Genomic DNA, 25,761 nt, shown 5'->3' with positions numbered 1-25,761 from the left:
CTCTCCTGTCATCTTCTGCATGAGCTCTGTGCAAATACACGGCACTCAGAAAATTGTTGTATAGTAAAGCCGTTGTCTAGATTAGACAATTACATGAAGTTTATGCAAAGAGTCAATATTTGCAGTGTTGACCCTTCTTTTACAAGACCTCGGCAGTTTGCACTGGCATGCTGTCAATCAACTTCTGGGTCACATTCTGACCCATTCTTGCATAATCAGTGCTTGGAATTTGTTAGAATTTGGGGGGGGGGGGGGGGTTGTACACCCACCTATTGATGATTGACCATAAGTTCTCAATGGGATCAAGGACTGGGGTGTTTCCTGGCCATGGACCCAAATTGTTGGATGTTTTGTTTCCCAAGCCACTTCGTTATCAATTTTGCCTCATGCTGGAAAAGGCATTGTTCGTCACCAAACAGTTCTTGAATGGTTGGGAGAAGTTGCTCTCAGAGGATGTTTTTGTACCATTCTTTATTCATGGCTGTGTTCTTAGGCAAAATTGTGATTGAGCCCACTCCCTTGGCTGAGAAGCAACCCCACACATGAATGGTCTCGGGATGCTTTACTGTTGGCATGAAACAGGACTGATGGTAGCTTTTCTTCTTCGGACAAGGTTTTTTCCGGATGCCCTAAACAATCAGAAAGGGGTTTCATCATAGAAAATTACTTTACGCCAGTCCTCAACAGTCCAATCCTTGTACTTTTTGCAGAATATCACTCTGTCCCTGATGTTTTTCCTGGAGAGAAGTGACTTCTTTGCTGCTCTTCTTGACACCAGGTCATCCTCCAAAAGTCTTCACCTCACTGTGCATGCAGATGCACTTACACCTGCCTGCTGCCATTCCTGAGCAAGCTCTGCACTGGTGGTGCCCCGATCCCACAGCTGAATCAACTGTAGGAGACAGTACTGGCGCTTGCTGGACTTTCTTGGGCGCCCTGAAGCCTTCTTAACAACAATTGAAGCTCTCTCCTTGAAGTTCTTGATGATCCGATAAATGGTCGATTTAGGTGCAATCTTAGTAGCAGCAGTATCCTTGCCTGTAAATCCCTTTTTGTACTAAGCAATGATGACTGCATGTGTTTCCTTGCAGATAACCATGGTTAACAGAGAAAGAACAATGATTTCAAGCACCACCCTCCTTTTAAAGCTTCCAGTCTGTTATTCTAACTCAATCAGCAATAAAGAGTGATTTCCAGCCTTGTACTCGTCAACACTGACACCTGTGTTAACGAGAGAATCACTGACATGATGTCAGTTGGTCCTTTTGTGGCAGGGCGGAAATGCAGTGGAAATGTTTTTTTTTTTCTTGTGGATTCAGTTCATTTTCATTGCAAAGAGGGATTTCGAAATTAATTGCAATTTATCTGAACACTCTTCATAACATTCTGGAGTATATGCAAATTGCCATCATAAAAACTGAGGCAGCAGACTTTGTGAAAATTAATATTTGTGTTATTCTCAAAACTTTTGGCCAGAGCTGTATTATAAAAATGTAAGCATAAAGATTCTGATTCTCACAAATGCAGCAATGGCAGGGCATTATTTGTATTCTTTCTGTCATAGTTACATAGTGAGGTTGAAAAAAGACACAAGTCCATCCAGACCAACCTGTGTGTGTGCTTATATGTTAGTACATTGTATGCCAAATTTCCTGACAGCCACTGTTCTTAGGGACCAGGCTATGAAATTGTTTTGTAAAAGACTGTGGGTTTGATTTACTAAAGCTTTAGAATGCCAAATCTGGTGAAGCTCTGCATAGAAACCAATCCGCTTCCGTTTTTATTTTTATTTTTTTTTGCTTAATTGAACAAGCTGAAGTTAGAAGCTGATTGGCTACCATACATCGCTGCACCAGATTTTGCACTCTCCAGTTTTAGTAAATCAACCCCTGTGTATCTTTAGGTCAGTGTACTCCACTGTATAAAGGTGGGGAGTTCTGCAGTGCTATCACTAGCTAGTTAGATTAAGAGTCATATGTGTGTTCATTTCACCTTATCCCCGATAGGTGTAGGTGATGGCTGTTATGGAATTTCAAATTTGCTAATTACCACAATGGAATCTGAAATACATTTATTTATATATAAGACCATGTAGAAGTACATTGCAGTGGAAAAGATTTATGGCCCAAAAGAGGGCCATTGTTCTTGGCTTTGCAAACCACACTATTGAAAGATTTACCCAAGTTATTACTGCTTGATGTTAACCTTTAGTATCGAGATACTTAGTAAATTCACTCCCTCCTACTGCTACTTCTGAATTAATTTACAGTCTATCATCAACACTATAATTGCAGTAATGTAAATTAATCCATTGGTATGGTATTTGAAGTGTCGGGGGAACCTGGAACACTTGGAACAGGCAATGTAGTCTCAAAGAGAACTTGAAAACCTAATGCATGTGTCGAGGGTGAAAATCAAACCAGGACTCCAGTGCTTAAGGCAAGGGTGCCAACAACTTTACAGCTACCTTACTACTATGAAGGTAAATTAGAAGTTCCCCACACATGCTTTTGACACTCTGAATGCTACAGAAATAACACTCTGCGTGAATTAGCACTGGGCAGAAATCAAAAGTCAATCCATCCGTGCTTTTCACACTCTTCTTGGGTAATTTACAAACTTCCTGTGTTTAGGTGAGTGGGTAGAAGAATGGCGTATCTTCTGCCTATCCCAGAGACATTAGTAACAAATGCCTTGCTTATTAAAATATTTTAGTATATAAAGTAGCAGTACAGTATATTGCCATGGGTAAATTTTATAGACATGATCATGTTAAGAGATTTCAAGTAAATTGATTCAATGTGACTGACAAGACAAAAAGTCTTAAAGTGTTACTAGACCCAGGAACCTGCATTTGCTATATCTGGTCTCCCACAGTACGCAGAACGCGGAGATGCAATTATTTTTGTAAATATAATCTGCTAAATACCCTTTCTCAGTAGCAGTGTATAGCAGTCTTGTGATTTCTCATTTCCTGGTGAAGCTTGTAGGAGGAGTTTTCATACTGCTCTGAGCTGTCCTATCAGGCTGCAGGGCTCCTGCTGATTGGCCCTGTGCTGGTCACATGCACTTTCCCAAGAAAAAAAAAAACCTGTAAAAATACACACCAAAGTGAGCATGTGCAGCTTGACTCCAAGGGCTCTGTCTTATCCGGGCATGTTTTGGAGTCAGTGGAAGAAGAGGAGGCTCCGTGCATACAGGATCAAACAGCCTTTTTACACAATGCAGAGGATTAACCCCTTAGGTTCCACAGTGAGTGTAACAAGCATCCTTTACTGCATATACAGACTGATTTTATGTATGTTCAGGACTAAAAAACATTCACACCAGTCCCTAACCCTCAAGGAGCTTACAATCTGAGGTCCCCCAACTCACATTCATACATACACATCCTAGGGCCAATTTATACAAGAGTCGAATAACCTGCCAGCTTGTCTGTGGAGTGTGGGAGGAAACTGGAGTACCCGGAGGAAACCCACGCGGGCACAGGGAGAACATGCAAACTCCAGGCAGGAAGTGCTGTGGTTTGGATTTGAACCAATGACCCTAGTGCTGCCAAACAGAAGTATATTGGCCTTGATATACTGTGTTTACAAAATAAGGAAGCATAGTAAATGAATAGAAGCTGTGTGGCGTAGATAACCCAATGGTTTTTATCAATATTTGAAAACTAGAGTCTGCTTTTGATTTCTTTTGAGTTCCATGTTTGTCCTCATGCTTTGTTTTCCATTTTCAATGTATAGGAAGGGGTATATGAAGTATCTCAGGGAGGCAGAGAAGGCAAAATATTTTATAATTACCATGAATTATTCTGCTGGAGGAGCTATAGGCTTTATGTGTATACAAGGCTAATCTTAACTCCTGTGCTGAATAAAAACCATGTTTACAGAACTTGGAGGTGAATTCCACGCATGATATATTTTTACATAGTTACATTGGTCCAGCTTTAAGTAGAAAACACTACTCCAGTAATCTCCACTTGCTTCTGGGTCCTGCACTGAGCAGTCAGCCTGATTCATTGTGAACACAGAAGGTTGATTACTCGACATGGGCACTATTCAGAGAAAGCTTTGCATTTTCTGAATGAATGCAAATCTCTGATTGGGCGAAGTAGGTAGAGTGTGACATCACCGCCCTGCCTCACCACTGTGTCTAATCGGGGAACTCTTGGCATTCATTCACAAAATGCAAAGCATTCTCTGATAGGCATCCATGCTGAGTGGCCGACCCCCTGTGTTCAGAATGCATCAGGCTGGCTGTTCAGCAAGGGAGCCAGAAGCAAATGGACTTCACTGAAGTAATGGTGTCTACATCAGTGATTTCTAGTGGCTTTGGTCAAGTATGGTACAGTATATACATAGTTACATTGGTCCAAGCTTGATCAATGTAACTGGGTAGCAAATATCCATACCTAGAATGTACAGCTGAATTGGTCAGAGAAGTGACTCCTCCGCCTCTATCCCCCAGTCTCTTTTTTTGTATGGCTCTGCACTGACCTTTTCCTAAGGAGAGATGGTCTTAAATAGACATGTGCAGAACATAAAAATCGCTCTATTTCAGATAGTTTCATTATGTATTTAATTTTGTTTTGTTGATTAATTTTCTAATAAATTCCAAAATTTATGAAATATTCGAATCGGTCGAAAAATGATCAGTTCATTTTCTAAAAAAAAAAACAACAAAATTTCTAAAATATTTGAATTTGGATTGGTGGAAAAAAGATCGACCAATCTGAATTTTGTGTGACGAAAGAATAGCTGGTTGTTATAGAGCAGGCCGGGAAGACGGCCGCTGAGTCCTTAACCGATGATCCATCAGCTGTCAGTGGGTTTCCCCAGTGACAGATGATTGTAAACAGAATTGCCGGTAAATAAGTATTGAGAAAAAACAACAAACACGCGCAACCCCCCCCCCCCCCCCCATATCCAAATCGGGCCCTTCAGGTCTACTATGGATTTTAAAAAATGGTATGGGTTCCCCTCAAAATCCCTTATCTGAGCATGCATCCCGGAAGGCCAGGAAAGAGGGGAGATGAGGGAGCCCCCCCCGATACCAGACCACATGCCCACAACATGAGGGGGTGAATAAAGCATGTTGATAGGGGCGAAGGCCTCCTCCCCACAACACTGGCCCGGTGGCTGGGGGGGTGACTTATTGGAATTCGGAAGCCCCCTTTAGCCCCCAATGTAAATGAGTATGAGCTACATAGTACACTTACTCATTCACCAAGCAAAAACAAAAGTTAATAAAAAATACAACGGCAGTTTTTGCAAAATTCTTTATTATAAAAGAAAAAAAACGCTGGTCTCCGAACACGATTGGTCCCGTCCATGGACGCAGCCGAATGACAGGTAAACACAGGGGTGGTGGTTACCTGTGACATAACTGGGTGGCTCTGCCCCCATGCCTACCTCTCATTGGGCCAGGGTCATTATGTGGTGGGGCCTCCCTGCCACAAATCACCCCCTCCCATGTTGAGGGCATGTGGCCAGGTATGGTTCAGCTGATTTCTTCCCCTTTCATGGCCTGCCGGGCTGGGTTGGATAAGGGTCTGATATGGATTTTGGGGGGGACCCCACGCCATTTTTTTGTTTTAATTTTGGCATGAGGTTCCCCTCCAAATCTATACCAGACCCTTAGGTCTGGTATGGATTTTAGGGGGGGACCCAACGCTATTTATTTTTAATTTTGGCATGGGGTTCCCCTTAAGATGCAAACCAGATTCAAAGGGCCTGGTATGGATTAGGGGGGACCTCACGCTGTGTTTTTTTTTTTTTCTTTTTATGTAATGTTATTCTGAATAAACAATGCTAACAAATTCAGAAATTCCAAAAACGAAGTGGCCCATTGACGCAATATTGGACCAATTCATTTTTGGAATTTCAGCATGCGTTTCGTATCTTCGTCATTCTATTTGTATATACAGAAATCAAAAAAGCTGATTGTAAGGGGGTGGGAGTGGCATCCTTTCTGACAGCAGAATGTAAACAAAACAAATGCCGGTTTAAAAAGAAAAAAAAAACAACAGCATTGGAGGTCCCCCTTCCAATCTGGTATTTATTTTATGAGGAACCCCATACCAAAATTAAAACATGTTGAGTACATGTGGCCTTGTAAGGTTCGAGGCAAGGGGGGCTCGCTCACCCCCCCTTTCTTGGCCTGCCAGGCTGCATGCTTGGATAAGGGTCTGATGTGGACTTTGGGGGGGACCTCACACGATTTTTTTAGCGTGGAGTTCCCCTAAAATCCATACCAGATCTGAAGGGCCTGGTATGCATAGGGGGACCCCCACATTTTTTTTTTTTTAGATTTTAATTTGGGGGCAATTCTGTTTATATTTATTTGTCAGTGGGGAAGCCCGCTGACAGCTGATGAGTAACCAGCTATTCTTCACACAGGATTCAAATCGATTGATCATTTTTCTGCATTCGAATTGTTCTGAAAATTTGGAATTCACTAGAAAACAAATAAACTAAACAAATTTTAACGAAATTGATTACTAAAAAATGTGTCAGAATTTAGATTCGAACCGAAACAAATTGCACATGTCTAGTCTGAAAGCAGGCTGCTTCTGCTTTATTGTAATTTTAGAAAACCATTAAAGCTTGGTGAATCCTGGGCCATGGCTGCACCCTGTATTAATGGTTTATACAATAACAATTTTACATAAATCGTAAAAATAAAAAAGATTGTAAACTAAAAAAAATGCAGTGCCTTAAAACATTAACATACTGTTTGCATTACAAAATTGTAGTCAGAACATTTGTTACTGAGAACATGGAATAAGCTGCAATTCCTTTTAATTTGTTCCTTAGATGTACTGGTCCCTTCACATTACTTGTTACTAGTTTTATTTTTCATACTCCATTGATTTTTTTCTTCTTCTATTTTTTCCATACAGTGATGGAAAATGATATAGAGCAGCAGGTTTTTGTGAAACGAACGAAAATGTAATTATGTGTTTACTCTCTGTGAGACGGACCTTATGTAACCAGATGCTCAGGCGTGCAATAAAAGCTCTGCGTTTCATATGCTTTCTGTGCACCCCCGTCACTCTGAAGCTTCTGGCAGGAGCCGGTGTTGGCCATGGGCCTATTTTCCAGGCTTCCCATTGAGCGAGCGCCAGAATCCTTTGGGAAATCTTCATTTCCCGAAGGTCAGAATAGAAAGGAGGACATTCTTCTGCCCGCCGTTACTGTTAGTATAGAAATCTAAACATCTGCAACAATATGTGTTGTTTATATTTGCAGAAAGGGGGAAAATGTATATACATGTCCCCAGGCTTAATATATTACAGAACGGAGGTAATCGGCGCCTGCGGAAAGCATCTGGATGAAGCTGGTTGTGTCCGTGATTTTCGTTTTTTTTTTCCTCAACATCCGTTAGCGACAGCCGTGCCGTGTCTGAATCATTTGCAATCTATTGTTTCCAGTCCGTAAACAGACAGCCATTTAATGTTCGTGTTCCTTAAAGCGTGGGCATTTCAATTCGCCGATAGAGTTTAAAAAAGAATGGCAGTTTTATTAAGAAACCACTTTATAAAAACTTAAAGTATACATGGAACCGAATTTTTTTTTTTTTAGTTTTGACTAGAGTGGAAATGGATAAGAACACTAAGTGATACTAAAGTCTTGTTTTTTTAAAAAAATAACAAGCATGTTATACTTACCTGCTCTGTGCAGTCGTTTTGCACAGAGCAGCCCGGATCCTCCTCTTTTCGGGTCCCTCGTGGTTCTCCTGGCCTCTCCCTCCTGCCGAGTGTCCCCACAACAAGCAGCTTTCTCTGGGGGCACCCAAGCCAAGCCGAGCCACTGCTCTGTGTGTCCATGCAGACACGTAGTTGCGGCTCGACCCCGTCCCCTTTCTCTCCTCATTGGCTCACTGACTTTGACAGCAACGGGAGCCAATGGCACCCACTGCTGTGTCTTAGCCAATCAGGAGGGAGAGTCCTGGGCAGCCGAGACGCTCGTGCAACATCGTTGGATCGAGATGGGGCTCAGGTAAGTATTAGGCACGGTTCAAACTGATACAACATGCGCTCCGACTTCGGGAGCACATATCGCATGTCATGTAAAAATCAATGGTTCCATAGTTACATAGTTACATAGTAGGTGAGGTTGAAAAAAGACACAAGTCCATCAAGTCCAACCTATGTGTGTGATTATGCTTCCTATGAGAGCCGTCTTAACTGGTCCGACACAAGTCGGTCCGACTTTGAAAAAAGTTCCTGCACTACTTTGGTCCATTTTCACTCCATTCAATATTGAAGTTGGATCAAAGTCGGATCCTCGTCCTAATTATCCGACTTGTGACATCCGACATGGTAATTAAAGCAGCAGGAAAAGGAATTTATGTCAGACTGGGGTTGTTTTGATTGGTCAAAGGACAAGTTGGACTATCTCAAAGTCAGAGTAAAATCTTATCTCGTTCTTTCAAGTCGGATGGAATTAGGACCGAAGTAGGACCGATGTCGCAGGGCAAAGTCGGATCGACAGTTGTACAACAGTCGTGTCATACCAGTATGAACCCGGCCTTAGGGGGTCTTTATCTTGTGTATCATAAACAGATAAAGTATTTGGGGGTTTAACAAGCCTCCTTCATCAGGGCTTGCTAATGCCGCGTACACACGACCGGACTTTCCATCAGAATAGACTCCGATGGTCTTTCCGACGGAGTTCTGCTGAAACGGACTTGCCTACACACGATCACACCAAAGTCCGATCGTTTAGAACACGATGATGTACGACGGGACTAGAAAAAGGAAGTTCAATAGCCAGTAGCAAATAGCTGCCCTTGCATCGTTTTTGGTCTGTCGGAAGAGCATATAGGCGAGCGTTTTTCCCGATAGGAACTGATTCCGTCGGAAAGATTTGAAACATGTTCTAGAATTTTAGAAACAAAAAATCCGATGAAGCCCACACACGATCGGAATGTCCGATGGAATGATTCCGTCTGACCTTTTCTGCCGAAAAGTCCGGTCGTGTGTACGCGGTATAATGTTGAAAAAAGTGTTTTAAACTAATAAAACTGAAGGGGTCCTGAGTGGCAATAAGTATTATTGTTTCAGATGCGTGAGCTGGCGGGGACACCCTTGATATGCAAACTTCCCAAGCCAGGTTCCCCCACCCTATCGGGCGATTGGTTAAGCTCCACTTGTGAGCTCCTAAACCGGGAGATACTTATACTATTTTACAAGCATTCTATCTGGTGATCAGCAAGCTCTATCCGAGATACTCCAAATAGATAATCCTTGTTGGAGGGGTGTTGTGATTGTAGAAGATATTCAAAATTGGAGCTTTATGGTTCATTCACCTATTTTTTTCTGGTAAACTCATTAGCCCCTCATGGATTAACATATACCCCCTTTCCTGGCTACCCTGGGAGGTGGGTCCCCGCTGATCTGTGGACTTTGTGGGCACAACATGAGGCAGTGCATATAAAATATACTCTATATTACAATACTTGTTAAAACCACACACACATATCATAAAATCATAGCAACACCCTCTACTAAACAGTAGGTCAACAGGCACCCAATTGCAGACATGGAGGTGATCTGTATGATCGCTCCAGATGCCAGCTAGGACTCAGACCACTTAAAGTGGCACTCAACTCCTCTCGCAATGGTTTTGCTTTGTTTTCTCTTACCTATACTCCAGGGTTCTCTTCAAAACACATACTCATCCGAGCGGCGAATTCCATGTTGTTCTGTTGTGATCCACTGTTCAGGTGTCATACACTGGGTTGCACGCTGCCATCTTGGTCCTCTTCTTGTTGTAGGAAGCCAGCTACCGAAAATGCGCCGACCCTGCCCGCTTTGCCCCAAACCCGCCCCCCCTCCTGGCCACTCTATCTGCTCAATCTAGCAGTCTCCTGGGACATGTGACGTAAGTGTCCCAGGGGGCTGCAGGACCAGGAGCAAGCCATTAGACTTACCTGTTGGTAAAATGGTAGGTAAAATAAATATCTCTGTTTAGGAGATATTCACCCTGGGTGCAGCCAGTGACATCTCTGGCGCATGCGCATTGCAGGTCCAGCATACCTTGGTGGAACTTCAGAGCTTCATGCCGGAACCGAGGGGCAGTGACGTCTTAGCGGCCCCAGCCAATCACACAGTGAAGGGCTTTGTTGTAAGGTAAGTATTTCATAATGTGCCATTGTCTTACAGGTGTGTGTTTTTTTTTTTTTTTTAACCAGCCATGGTTTACAACCGCTTTAATTTGCTGCATGCTATGAAATATTCATCCTCTAAATCAAATTGTATTTGAGTTCAGGATTTACCTATCTTTAGTTCTATAGGCAATTGTGATCCAGGCACATCTCTGGCAGCCATTTTGTCACACATAAAGGAAAACATGTCAGAACGATTAATATTTGTGAGATGTGGTTTCCCTTTGTCATTGGCGGTTCTAGCACAGTATGTACTTTCTGCAGGCCTTGGTTCGGTGTTTTCCACAGCTGTTGTGTGTCTGGGTTACCATGCGAATCGGGAGTATTATGGTGATGAGTCACGGTTGTGCCGCAGCGCTGTCTCTTTCCTGTGGATGCTTAAACCATTAGCAATCAAAGAAATCAGCAAGAGTCAGCACTGGAGGAATGTGCATGGGCTTCCAGCTGATCAGTTATAAATAATACAAAGCTGGAATTGGCAGGCCTAGATAGAATAGGTGAGTCACTCTTTAGGCCGTATTAAGAAGTGAGTCCTCATGCCGTAAACTTCACTATCTGACCTCTGATGAGTCTGACTTGCAGTCAGCTGCTTTATTTTTCCAGATTTAAATACACTTTTGCAGAATGCACAATCATATCGTGTCACATTGAAGCCAAACTCATTGTATAATTCATATGATGCTTCAAGCTGAACTACAGCCAAACACATGAAATTTATTTAAGGGAGCTATTTTACTTTCCAAACGATGTGTATTTCTCTCCATCCAGTTCTGAGATTTGCACAGCTGTGCCACATAACATAGCCCTGTCTGGCAGGGTAGAAGACCTGTTTTTTTTTTTTTTTTTTCCTGCTGCTGTTCAGTAACACTCACATATCTTGTCCTTCCTCCAGCCTGAAACTAGACATTGAAAAGAGAAGCAGCAGACTGCTATCTCCTCCTATAGGCATGCCCCTTGTTAGCATATAAGCACTACAGCACTATTGATTGGCTCCTTCTTCTGCCAATCTCAGCTCTGCTGCACAGGGACCAAAAGAGACTTCAAACCAAGTCAAATTCAGGCACTTGAACTGCCTGCAAAAAAAAAAATCACATTTGATAATATCGCAAGTCATGAATACAGAGTTGCATTATGTTGTGTCTTTTATTGTGTTTTTGGTTTTTTTAGGCCTCATGCACACTGAATCTGATAAACTTACATTTTTGGGAGATTGGGCATTTTTTTTAACAGTCCTAAACTCCCCTCTATGTTATCTTATGTGTCCGTGCACACATGGATGTTTTTTGATGTTTATCAGCAAAGGAGTTTATGGACTGTTGTCTGAACGCCCTAAAATCACGTTCAAGAGCAGTTCTTCTGACCACAGAAAACGGCTAAAACTGAAAAACGCTCAAAAATACGCATTTATCAGCGTCAGCATTTTTGACATTACAGAGCTGAAAGTGTTCTTGGTGTAAATTGACAAAAATGCCCAAAAACACTGACGCTAAAAAATGGCCAAAAAAGCTGATGCTAAAAAAACGCTCATAGACGCGCTATTAAAAAATGCTGATAAATGTGCATTTTTACTGCAGCGTTTTCCTGCTAGCAGTCCAACATCCAGAAAAACTTTTCAGAACGTCCTGAGTGCATGGAGCCCAAGTCTGCTTAGAGCCGTAATCTCCAAACGGTGGCCCAAGGGCCAGATGTGGCCCTTTTCTTGGCTTTATCTGGCGCTTGGGACCCTCTTTCACCAATGGACACCAATGATGGGGTGCAACATTCCCCCTACTGACACATTCAATGGGCCGCTATTCTTTCCATTGATACCAATAATGGGGCCATTAAAACCAATGATACTAATGCTTGGGCATTTTCTACTCCCACTGGCCACAGTCCGGCCCCCCTAAGCATGAAGGACAGTAAACGGGCTCTTTGCTTATAAAGTTTGGAGACCCCTGGCTTAGGGTATCTAAACCCCCCGACCCCCCAAAAAAAAAGTAATATATGGTAGCTATGGTGTACAGATGAAGAACAGCTGTTGCAAGCTGCAGAGCTATGCATGGCACGCAGCTACAAAACCTTAAAAAAAAGTAAATGTTCATCATCGTATAAAACAATGAACAGGGCGGTCTTATTTATTTAAAAACTAGCTAATAAAGCATAATCTAATATTCAGCTTTTGATTCTACATTAAATTAAAAATTATCCTTTTACTTGCACACTTTTTCTTTATTAACATGTAAACAGTAGTACTTGTTATAGGAGATATGTGATCTCTCTACGCTATCCAAAGATAAAACCTTCTGACTTTAGCAATGCTCTGACTACTTGACCCCCAGGCCTATTCTGACACTTCTCACATAATTGTAAAAATCGGCCTTTTTTTTTTTTGTTTTTAAGAGAAAATTACTTAGTTCCCTCAAAGATTATGTCTTTTTTAAACAGAGGCCCTAGAGAATAAAATGGTGGGTGTTTCAATTTTTTTATGCTACATGGTATTTGCGCAGCGTTTTTTCAAATGCAATTGTTTTGGAAAAACTAACAATTTAGTGAATTTTAATGCACAAAAACACAATATAATACCCTATTGTTTGTTAAAATAAAAAAGATGGTGTTAGGCCGAGTAACTAGATACCTAACATGCTTTAAAATTGCACACGCTCGTTGAACAGCGCCAAACTATGGTACTTAAAAAAAAATCTCCATAGGTTATGGTTTATACAGCCTGTGCTATAACGTTTGCGGCAAAACTTCACATGTTAAGTGCAAACACCATTTAAATATGCGTGCGCAACCAATGTATGAGTGCACCTTTGTGCGCGAGAATAAGGAGGCAGGGGCGCTTTAATTAATTCATTTTTTTAATTATTTATTTTATGTAAAATTACTCTTTCTTTGTTTCTTTATTTTTTTAAAATTAATATTCATTTTATGTTAAATGTCTTTCTTTTTTTTTTTTTTTTTTTTTTTATTATTTTATGTAAAATTTCTCTTTCTTTGTTTTCTTTTTTTATGTAAATTTTTTCCTTCTTTGTTTCTTTACTTTTTTTTTTATATCAACTTTATTACTATTACAAGGAATCAACATTATCCCTTGTGGTAGCATGGGCAGTGACAGAGACTTTCTACTAAGACATCTGGGGTCTATTAGATCCCAGATCTCTCTTCTGCCCTGCAAAGCATCTGATCAAACCAAGATCGGTTTGATCAGATACTTGTTCAAGCCAGGAATGGCTTGCTTATATAAAACCAAAACCAAAAATGACAAAATTCTTGTCATTTCTGGGTTTCTGACGTCATACAATGGGAGGAACAACACTGTCCCGGGAACTGGATGCAGCCGGTTGCATCCTTGCTGGGCTCCCCGATCGCACAGGAGATCCCGGTAGATGGCCATACACGGTTCAAATCTCCGCCAGTTCAGTAGGAACTGGCCATGATTTGAACCATTAATGGGCAGGCTGAATGTACCAAGTTGATCCATCAATCAACTTGAGTACAACCAGCCTGCTGGATTTGCTTGCAATTATCGCAAGCGCCTGCTATAGCTGCTAGCGATAAACACTGTCTTCTCCTGCTGGGAATGGCTTCCCCCGCCTGCTCCCGCACCTGACCTCTCGGAAGGAGAGATCCCCCTGTCAGCACTGTCGTGCTAATTTCTTTCAACTCGTGGTTGCTGCAAAGAAATTTGGACCGTCTATGGCCTGCATTAATCATAGTAGAGAAAAAGTGATGTCTACTGTTCTGCCAGGCAATGCTGATGGACAGAAATACAAACCTTTTTGCAGGTAGTTAGCACCTTATATGTATTTAATCCTTTAATTTAGTGGTATGACTGGTAATCAGATTTAAAGACAGTTTAACTTTTCTCATTTGCCCCTTTTTTTCTCTTAGATGTGCCAATTCGCCAGTTTACCGTTCGCGGGAGATGGCAGCACGCGCCCTTGTTCCTTTTCTAATGACAGACGACATTCCTTGTACTACGGTGGAATTAATAAGGAGCCTTCCTGATTCTGACAGCCATCTTGTACAACAGAACCGCATCCATGGGGTACTCCTGCAGGTAAGTGTTAGCTTAGCTTATCCCATTATGGTTTTCCATCATCTGCTGGTGAGCCAGGTGCTGTTATCTGCTCACCTTCTTATCGTAAAGCGGTATTAAGTCCAAAACCAAAAATCGAATAGATTCCAGCTTACCAATCACTAGTTGTGGTGGCCTGAGCAGCCAGGGGTGCGATGACATCACTCCTGTGCATGCGCATGCCCGCTGAAGCTGCCGTTTCCAGCACGGGGGCTTTGAAGGTCTGGAACTGTAAGCCGGACCTTCAGAGCACATTCGTCGCCGGTGATGTCATTGGTTGCCTGCACTCTGGATATCTCCTAAACTCTGCAAGTTTAGGAGATTATTATTATTATTATTATTATTATACAGGATTTATATAGCGTCAACAGCTTGAGCGCTTTACAACTTGAGGGTAGGCAGTACAAATACAATACACTTTAATACAGTAGGAATCAGAGGGCCCTGCTCCCTAGAGCTTACAATCTAAGAGGGAAGGTCAAGAGATACAAGAGGAGATATTCACGGTACCTACAGGTAAGCCTTATGATAGGCTCACTTGAAGGTACGAGTGGTAGTAAAGAGTTTACTACCACTTTTAAATCTGCAGAAATAGGTAACGTGTTAGTTTTCCATGTAGAACTTACATTTATTAAATACTCAAACTCAATAAACCATGCAATTTGGCTGTGGCAACCTAAGATTTTGTATACGTTCTACATCTTTTGCCGGTGCAAATATTTCTCTTTCGGTTATTCTCATGTCTTTATAATGGCGTACTGGTGATTTTAGAAAAAATTAAGTGGATACTTATCTTAGTGACTGTACTGCAATACAAAGGAACTTTTGAAATCATCATTTCATGGCGTTCTTCAAAGCTTCCATGGCAGGGGACATCTTTCAGCAGCTTCCTAGTAGAAAAGAAAACCGTCTTTTTCTGCCAGAGCCATTAGCATGACACGGGGAATGTCAGCAAAGGACGGTGAGGACAGATAACTTTACCTTGGCAGTAACAGATGATTTTCCTCAGATGCACATTTTACTAGTTTTTATAGTATAAAATATATTTTAGAGCATAGAATTCCTCCAGGCATGCATCTAAAACCCCTTTCCTCCAAAAGTAATGAAACCAGGTAGAAAGTCTCCATACTGAGTTGCCAGCTGAATTTTAAATATAACTAAAGGCAAAACTTTAACATTTTGGATGGTATGGAGAGGGATTAGAACAGCAGCCAAGTTTTTATTGTTGTCTGTGTCCCCATTGGGGAGATTCACCCTCTCTTTTTGTCCTGTTTACCATTATCATCAAGAATAAAATTAAAATAAAAATTTGGGTCGTCCCCAGAACAGTGAAAATTGAGTACTGTCCGTGATACTTTTTTTATTTTCACTAACATATCATTTTTCATACAAGAGCTTTCAGGGTGTGTTCCCTTCTTCAAGGTCCAAGCAGTACTGATTCACAAAAGTTTTAGCAGAAGGTAAAATGTTAAAACAAAACAAACAAACAAAAAGAAAACAAAAAAAAAATCTCTGAGGGTAAAAAGAAACAAAAAAATAAACACACACAAATCAATAGTATGGCAATGGTAATAAAGCTATCAGCAAGTGAGATAATACAGAGGGAAAGCTATAGACTGGAGGGGGGGGGGATCACAGTCACAGAGGGGGTCATAAAACTGTAGTATAGTGGGTGAGGAAACCAATATCTAAATTTAGGCCATTGTTTTGTTGATGCAGGACCCCTTGGGGCATGTGACGAAGGGGTCCTGAATGACTCCGAAACATTGCACCTTTCTTGTGTTGTGATCATGCAATAAACTACTCGTTTGGACCAGGGCTGTCTTTAATATTGATTGGACCCTGGGCAAAAATTTTCTCCACCCCCCCCCCCCCCCCCCATGCAATTTCGCTCTCCACCTGCTCTGAGACATACAATAAATATCAGCTAGACTTAAAATCAGTTTACTGTATCAGATCAGGCAGCGATTGTGATGGGTTGCCAGAGGTTAAAGCATATCATTACCACTTACTGACTGGTTGCTAGAGGTTACAGCACACATTAGAGGTTACAGCATATGATTTCTGCTTGTTGATTGTTTGCTAGAGATTACTGTACAGTAATACTGCTCACTGATTGGTTGCTAGAAGTTACAGCACATCATCTCCTCACTGCAAAGGGGCATGATATACATATGAATGCCGCCTTTATTTACATATCAATGCCGCCGGCTTTAGTTATTTACATAAAAAATGCTACCCCTATTTACATATGAACAACGATTATTTACATGTAAACACAGGGTCTGCAGGTGAGTCATCTGTACACATCAATAGGGCAGAGCTGGGCAGCATTAGTAGCAACACTTCACGCTGAGATATCGGGACACAGCATAGGACTACAAGGGACCTTCAAGGGAATTTAAACTGGGGTAGTTGGCAAGTATGAGGCAGCTGCTTTGTGCCCCACAACAATGACAGGACCCAGGGCAGCTGCCCCTATTGCCCTGCCTTAAAGACGGCCCTGGTTTGGACGCCACTTTGTGCCGATCCTTGGTGGTGCTGGCAAATATCTACGTCATGGGTCAGCAAGGGTACGCTGAATTGTCTGAGGCCCCATACACAACTAACTGCATTGCCCATTTTTCTGCTTTCAACACATGAACCTCTGGAACAGCATGTTTACTTGCTGCCTAATATATCCTACTGAATTTCAGATGCCATTGTAAGATAAGATAATTGATGTTATTCACTTCACCTGTCGATGGTCATAACATTAACGCTGATCAGTCTGTACTGTACGTTGCAAGAATTTTAGCCATGGTCATTGCAGACATTTTTTTTTCAATTGCAGACTCTTACCTGCTGTTATTCTCTTGAAACTGATGTATGCATTACAATTTCTTCCTCCTCCGCTCTGTGTGCTAACTGAGAAGGGTTACTGGTTATAGTCATGTGATCTGTGTGAGTGTTGTATTAGGAGAATAAGTGCTGGGAAAGCAGCAATATAATCACATAAGCAAGATCTAACTTTTCTGTTGGTGGTCTGTGCATAAGCATGGTAAAGAACATCCTCAACTATCATGTTATCACCATTACCCATTGCATTGATGGTCAGGAGGGAGCTCGTCCATCAACTGAAGAGAAAGGAACTGGAGCATTGCAGTAACATGACTGCTTAGACAAACGTAAAAATAAAAGATATTTACATTGTAGTCTAATTAATAAAAAAAAATATAGGAATATCAGAGCAATGGGGAGACAACATTTAATAGGTTGGCTTACCCAGAGCCTATATGTAATAGGCTCTGTAGTTCACTATTGCTGTTGGAAAGCCATTCAAAATGTTTGGGGTAGCAACTTACCACATCACAATTCTTGAATTTGCGTGTGTTGTGTTAACACATAATGCGTGAATAAACCACAACACAAGGATCTGAATGGGCCCTTAGGTTTACCTATTTAAGCATTTAAAGGGTCACTTCAGTCAATAGAGAAAAACCTAGTCCTAAGAAGTAGTGATAAAAAGTAAAGCATTTTCTGGTCTTAAAAATAATTAAAAAAAAAATGTAGTGTTTATGTTGTAAATATTATAAGTATGTCATATTTTGTAATTGTCCGAAAGGGTTAAAGGGCTGCTGGCCCTTTAATTTGGTTTTTGCCTTCTTCTTGGTGTAAGTGATCCTTTAAGGAACTGTATATGAAATCCTCTAGTGTTTTCTAATGTAAGCACCACATGCTGAGGGCTTTACAGATCTCATCTGCGTGTCTTTACTGCGAGCAGCGTCCCATAGTGGGACAGGCTTGTTTCCCAGCTCAGAATATATCTCTCTATTCCAAGCCTGGGCTGCTGCTGCTAAAATCAGCTTTTCTTTCAAACAGTATAAATTTGAAAATGGCTTTTCCATATGATAGAACAATGCAATGTATCACTGAGTAAGCCTTCCCCTTCCCAGCCTTCTAATGCCATCAGCATGTGTGCCTGATCTGGAAAAGCTTGGAGTGGAAGCCGCATCCTGCCTCCTTTCACTTTTCCTTTTGCATTGCTGGGATTTTTACTCATATTTCCTACTTTTTAACGTATTTGTATTTTATGCAGTCTATGTGAATACCAATTCTAAGTACATGCTCCAAAGCTTAGGATGTAGATAGGTATTATTTGGTATGGCTGGGCCTAGCACATTAGAGCAGGGTCTGAAAAAGGTCCTCTGGCACTCAAGGTCAAGATTTCAAAGACCACCAGCCTTCCTTCGATGAATTGTGCTTGTGCATCCACAAGTATAGTGCCCAAAGTGATGCAGTGTGCAGAAATGACTTAGGTTACCATTTCTTGTTCATGGAAGTACAAATGGGAAGCGGACATGTTGTGATTTGGTTATATCGGTGTGGTTTAGGCATCATAAAGCATGATAAAACAGAGGCAGGATTCCGTTGACATTATGTAATCAAAATAGACTTCAATGACAATTATGTTAACCCCCACATAGATAGGAAAGTAAATGTACCTTCCTATCTATTTACTAATGCTGGCATAATAAGGATTAAAAATAGTTAATGTTGATTGAGAAAGTTTAGTTCTCTTTTGCAAATGTGCGGGCGGGCGAGCCTTGGTGCCAAGCGGCTGCACATTTGCCACACTAGAGCTGTGCCGAGAGTGTGCGCCATGTGCACTCCCAGCACACTTATCAGCGGCTAAAGGAAAGCTCTCGATCGAGCTCTCGAGCTTTCCCATCATGTGACAGCAAATCACTGTGATCACATGACCATAGGCCCAACCCCTCCTCCCGGCAAGCCAAACCTCTTAGAGGGCTGGCCGGCGCTGGCTCTAAGGGGTTAAGGTTAATATTGTATGGAGTTCTCCATCTCCCCCACACTCTAGTAGAATGTATAGATGTCTATTAGCATCAAACGTCCCTTACTAAACACTACCAACATCAGGCTTTCAGTGCTAATGAAAGAAGAGATGAAACTGTTGTAGCTGCAAAGGGTGGGCCAACTCAATATTGAACCCTACGGTCTAAAGCTGGCCATACACCTATAGATTATCTGCAGATTTTCTATGGTTAGATGGAAAAAGTGGGAGACTTCTCCATCCACACAGTTTAGCGAACATGGAGAAATCTGTTGCACTTTTTCCATCTAACCATAGAAAATCTGCAGATAATCTATAGGTGTATGGCCAGCTTAAGACTGGAATGCCATTAAAGTTCATGTGTGTGTAAAGGCAGGTGTCCCAATACTTTTGACAATATAGTATATTACAGCCTTGGTGGTTCAGAATGACACTGCACAGCCTGGAAAAGCTTGTTTTTTGGGTTCCTAAAAACAGACAGACAGATCAGGCAAGCATAGCAATAGGCAAAGAATGGCTTAGAATCAATGAATCAATTTTCCTCTAAGGGCTTCTTCTAATAGCATTGTGTCATTCCAACACACAAGAAAGCTTTAATAGACAAGTTGCTTTGCTAAATTTTGATGGCAATACTAGAAATTTAGTTCTAACCAGTTCTTTTTGATATCTATACTTTTGTTTTGGAGACTGTCGAGAATATGGAGTTTAGCATTCAAGTCGACCTAAAAATAAAATTCACAACCTTCAGTTATTTTTTGTTATATATATTGTAAGGAACGATGAAGGCAACATGTGATGTCCCTTGCTGAACAGCTAAGTGAGGTGATGAGATCCAGCAATCCATAAAGGCCAACCAGTCTGATCGCCTGTCCAAATATCATGCTAATTTGGCCTTACACATAGAAATAATTGCCTAAAATGGTCAGTTGTCCATGGATGGGGGCATCACTAGGTCTGTTAGGTATATTAAAAGAAGAAAACTTGCCACATTTCAGTTAAAAAAAAAAAAAATAGCAGAACAAAAGCTTAATTTTTTTTTATTTCAGATGAGTCATGAGGGATTCTATTGAGGTCTTTGCAAAAATGTCCTGTGGGTTTTATCTTCATCTAAAATACATATTTAAACTTTGCTACTCTAAGAACAGCGAGGATGTTGAACAACAAGAAACATCCTGATCTCGCAAAACCCTCTGTGCTCTATGGCAGTGGTCTCCAAATGTGGCCCTTTGCTTGCCTTTATCCGGCCCTTGAGGCACCATTCCATCTACTGACACCAATGATGGGGCACCATTGCTTCCACAGACACCAATGATGGGGCACCATACCTCCCACACACACAAATGATGGGGCACTACTCTTCCCACTGATAGCAATGATGGGACACCATTCCTCCCACAGACACGAATGATGGGGCACCATCACACCCACAGACACGAATGATGGGGCACCATCCCTCCCACAGACACGAATGATGGGGCACCATCCCTCCCACAGACACGAATGATGGGGCACCATTCCTCCCACTGACACCAATGATGGGGCGCCATTCTTCTCACTGATACAAATGAAGAATGACGAGGCACTATTCCTCCAACTGACACCGAGGATGGGGCACAATTCCTCCCACTGACACCAATGATGGGTTACCATTCCTCCCACTGACACCAATGATGGGGTACCATTCCTCCCACTAACACCAATGATGGGGCACCAGTCCTCCTACTGATACCAATGATGAGGCACTGTTCCTCCCACTGACACCAATGATGGGGCACCATTCCTCCCACTGACACCAATGATGGGGCACCATTCCTCCCACTGACACCAATGATGGGGCACCATTCCTCCCACTGACACCAATGATGGGGCACCACTCCTCCCACTGACACCATTGATGGGGCACCACTCCTCCCACAGACACCAATGTTGGGGCACCGTTCCTCCCACTGACACCAATGGTGGAGCACTATTCTTCCCACTGACACCAATGATGGGGAACCATTACTCCCCTAACTACCAACAGCAATTCACCATTTCTCCCACTGATTATTATTATTATTGTTACAATACAGGTTTTATATAGCGCCAAGAGTTTGCACATCGCTTTACAACATGAGGGCAGACATTACAGTTACATTACAATTTGGTACAAGAGGAATCAGAGGGCTACCACTAATGGGGCACTATTGCTCCCACTAAAGCCAAGGATTAGCCATGTTTTACTTCCACTGATGCCAAGGTGTTCTCTAATCCCGCTGGTCACGGTCTGCCCCACCCCCCCAAACCTTAAAGGACAGTTAACTGGCCCTTTGTTTAGAAAGTTTGGAGATCCTTGTTCTATGGCCTAAAAGTCTTTGTAGCACCCAATTTGGCAGAAATGTTATTTCGTCAATTGGATTCTATTGAAAAAAAAAAAAAAAATATATATATATATATATATATATACACACACACACACACAGTGGGGACGGAAAGTATTCAGACCCCCTTAAATTTTTCACTCTTTTTTATATTACAGCCATTTGCTAAAATCATTTAAGTTAATTTTTTTCCTCATTAATGTACACACAGCACCCCATATTGACAGAAAAACACAGAATTGTTGACATTTTTTGCAGATTTATTAAAAAAGAAAAACTGAAATATCACATGGTCCTAAATATTCAGACCCTTTGCTCAGTATTTAGTAGAAGCCCCTTTTGATTTAATACAGCCATGAGTCTTTTTGTGAAAGATGCAACAAGTTTTTCACACCTGGATTTGGGGATCCTCTGCCATTCCTCCTTGCAGATCCTCTCCAGTTCTGTCAGGTTGGATGGTAAACGTTGGTGGACGGCCATTTTTAGGTCTCTCCAGAGATGCTGAACTGGGTTTAAGTCAGGGCTCTGTCTGGGCCATTCAAGAACAGTCACGGAGTTGTTGTGAAGCCACTCCTTCGTTATTTTAGCTGTGTGCTTAGGGTCATTGTCTTGTTGGAAGGTAAACCTTCAGCCCAGTCTGAGGTCCTGAGCACTTTGGAGAAGGTTTTCGTCCAGGATATCCCTGTACTTGGCCGCATTCATCTTTCCCTCCATTGCAACCAGTCGTCCTGTTCCTGCAGCTGAAAAACACTTCCACAGCATGATGCTGCCACCACCATGTTTCACTGTTGGGACTGTATTGGACAGGTGATGAGCAATGCCTGGTTTTCTCCACACATACTGCTTAGAATTAAGGCCAAAAAGTTCTATCTTGGTCTCATCAGACCAGAGAATCTTATTTCCCACCATTTTGGAGTCCTTCAGGTGTTTTTTTAGCAAACTCCATGCAGGCTTTCATGTGTCTTGCAATGAGGAGAGGCTTCCGTTGGGCCACTCTGCCATAAAGCCCCGACTGGTGGAGGGCTGCAGTGATGGTTTACTTTCTACAACTTTCTCCAATCTCCCGACTGCATCTCTGGAGCTCAGCCACAGTGATCTTTGGGTTCTTCTTTACCTCTCTCACCAAGGCTCTTCTCCTCCGATAGCTCAATTTGGCCGGACGGCCAGCTCTAGGAAGGGTTCTGGTTGTCCCAAACGTCTTCCATTTAAGGATTATGGAGGCCACTGTGCTCTTAGGAACCTTAAGTGCAGCAGAAATTTTTTTGTAGCCTTGGCCAGATCTGTGCCTTGCCACAATTCTGTCTCTGAGCTCTTCAGGCAGTTCCTTTGACCTCATGATTCTCATTTGCTCTGACATGCACTGTGAGCTGTAAGGTCTTATATAGACAGGTGTGTGGATTTCCTAATCAAGTCCAATCAGTATAATCAAACACAGCTGGACTCAAATGAAGGTGTAGAACCATCTCAAGGATGATCAGAAGAAATGGACAGCACCTGAGTTAAATATATGAGTGTCACAGCAAAGGGTCTGAATACTTAGGACCATGTGATATTTCAGTTTTTCTTTTTTAATAAATCTGCAAAAATGTCAACAATTCTGTGTTTTTCTGTCAATATGGGGTGCTGTGTGTACATTAATGAGGAAAAAAATGAACTTAAATGATTTTAGCAGATGACTGCAATATAACAAAGAGTGAAAAATGTAAGGGGGTCTGAATACTTTCCGTCCCCACTGTGTGTGTGTGTATATATATAACTTTTTTTTTTTTTTTTAAATAGTTTACTTACAGCTAGGAACCAAGAAAATTGTATGCTAACATGTTGGCCCCCAAACTTACAAAAAAAATTCTTCTGTTTTAAATCTTAGAAACAATACAAAGATGACAAGCCAAACAGCAAGAATTAAACGTTGTGTTTATAATGGAGCTTGTGTTCATCATTCTTGTTCCTAAGCAGACAGAAAGGTGTTTCATGTATGGTTCGGAGCCCTAAACTGCATGCTGTCAACACACACGGCTGGCCTTTGGCCTTCTCATTCCACAAACACACTGTTTATCAGACATGTCTGCAACAGCAAATAGCTGTGTTAAATCTGTAACCTGCTGGGTTTTTTCTGCTCATTGCATCTATGTTTTGTAGTTTAGGTAGAATTTGAGGTTATGGGTTTGATTTACTAAAGGCAAGTAGACTGTGCATTTTGCAACGTGCAGTTGCTCCAGAATTTGGTAAATGGGCTTCACTTTGCAAAGAGTACCCAATCACGTGCAAGGAAAATAAAAAAAACAGCATTTTTGCTTGCACATGATTGGATGATGGAAGTCCTCAGAGTTTCTGCTCATTTACTAAGCTCTGGAGAAACTGCACTTACAGAGAGTCTCCACAATTCCACCTGCAGGTCAAACAAACCTAAAATGCAAATCACAGTGAAACAACTAAATATCATAAGCAGAGGTAAGGGTTTCAAGTTGCCAAACAACCCATAGTGCGTGTATTTTTTAAAAAACATGCCTAAATGTTATTGGGTAATGAAGAATGCTCCGATATTTAATACTGTGGAATTCAAGTTTTCTTTACATTGTACATCCCTTGCAAATACTGTAGCTGTTGACTTTAAAAAGAAAAAGGACACTCACCTGTCCAAGGATCCAGCGATGTCCTCACCCAGACCAGTTCTTCACCAGTCTTCAGGTCCCCGGCACCAGCAAGGGAAGCCGGCTGTGACTCCTTGCGGCTTTACACCTGGCTTCCTACTGCGCATGTGCGAGCCACACTGCACAGTATGAATGGTTCCACAGCCTCCTGGGACCTCTGATGTGTTCTAGAAGTTTGCAGGCAGGGAGAGAGGATCCCCCCATAATAAAACAAACCTTCAAAAGTGGAAAAGGAGGAGAAAGGAGGTGTTAAAGAAGAACTTCCTTTTAGGGTGAAGTCTTGCTTTAAAGCGGAACTTCAGTCATTTTTTCAACTTTCCATCTATTAAATCTTCTGTCCTTGTTTTAACTTTGGATAGTAAAACATTTTCTTTCTGCCAGTAAATACCTTATACAGCCCACTTCCTGTTTCTTGTCTGGTCATTAGCCTAGGCTTATGACATCATGCACAGCTCTCTCTCACTCTCACTCTTGTGAGAGTTTGCCAGGAAGGGAGGGGGGATGAGTCATAAGAGGGCCAATGAGAGCTGGAGGTGCGTGCCTGAGTAAATCCAGGAAGTGAACAGGCAGCAGCTTCAGCTGCCCACAGTTAAAATGGATGCAGCCAGACTTGGTGGAGGGAGATTTCTGCAGCATATTTGGCAAGTACAGAATCACAGTATATATAAAATAATATGCAAAGTGGTTGGAGGGAAGCTTCAGAATGGCAAAAATGTTTTTATTACAGATTATGTGAGCAGACTGCAGTTCCTCTTTAATGAATAAACCCCTTTGTGAGGACCTGGATTACCTGCTTGTTGCACTGTGGTTTCCAGAGCTAAAGAGCATAGTACCGGTAGCCACCAGCAGGTGTCTCCAAGCAGCCAGCAGATCCCAGTAATTCAGCCTCACCTGATGCTGGCTGCTGGGAATGTAACTAACCCTTCTCTTAATTTGCATCAGTGCTTCAGTCTTTTGCCTGTTAGCCATATACCTACTTGTTGATTATCTTGATCCCTGCCTTATCCTGTACCTTGCATCCAGTACCCTGTATCCTATTACCCTCTCTCTGGTCCCGTTGTTCCCAGTCCTGGTTATTTCCTGTTTGTCAGCTTCCTTCCATTTGCATTAGTTTTACTTGTAATCTTCTGTCTTCAGCTTTCTACACTCTTTGGAAAGTGCAGATCGTGTTAAAATCCTGGTTTCCTCATTCTGCAGTGGGTGGGGAGTCTGGGCTTACACTGTGTGAGAGCTGATTGGAGGAAAGGCACCCCCCCTCTCTCCACAGGAATAAAGGAACATGCAGAGCTGTACTCTGAATAGACAAGCTCTCTGCTTATCTATCTCTAAGCTCCGTCCCCGAAACAAATTTTCAGCTGCTATCGCCTTTGTCGGAGAACCTGTCAGAAGTGACTCTGCTAATAACAGAGGAACGGAACAGCAGAAAGTAACAGCACTTAGAGCTTTGGAGAGAGATAAGTAAACGCTACAGATCTATGTGCTTAGATCAAATTTCATGAATGGGGTTTATAACCACTTTAAATTGTAATTTAATAACAAGGTTAAAAGAGAAAAAAAATTCCATTCAACGTTTTTTTTATTTGCGCACAGATAGAAAATGAGGTTTTAGACAACATGGAAGTATTGAAGCTTCAGCTATAGTTGTATTTTTTTAATCTTTATATCTTCCAGCTGACACTCTGCGGT

At 41.8% G+C, this 25,761-nt stretch overlaps 1 protein-coding gene across 5 annotated transcripts in view; it reads left to right on the top strand.

Moving 5' to 3' along the window:
* THADA (THADA armadillo repeat containing) overlaps positions 1-25,761 on the top strand; it is a 904,047-nt gene that overhangs the window by 522,519 nt on the left and 355,767 nt on the right. For all 5 annotated transcript variants that reach the window (XR_012244018.1, XM_073628459.1, XM_073628460.1 and 2 more), the window contains exon 29: positions 14,047-14,215. Coding sequence is in view for 4 of the 5 variants with exons in the window: in XM_073628459.1 (XP_073484560.1) it covers positions 14,047-14,215 (169 nt within the window). In the remaining variant the exon portion in view is untranslated. The remainder of the gene's footprint in view (positions 1-14,046; positions 14,216-25,761) is intronic.

The sequence above is a fragment of the Aquarana catesbeiana genome, linkage group LG04 (genome assembly GCF_042186555.1).
Source record: "Aquarana catesbeiana isolate 2022-GZ linkage group LG04, ASM4218655v1, whole genome shotgun sequence".
Taxonomy (NCBI): domain Eukaryota; kingdom Metazoa; phylum Chordata; class Amphibia; order Anura; family Ranidae; genus Aquarana; species Aquarana catesbeiana.
The sequence above is the reverse complement of the archived record's forward strand: the minus strand, read 5'-3'. Positions and strand labels throughout refer to the sequence as shown.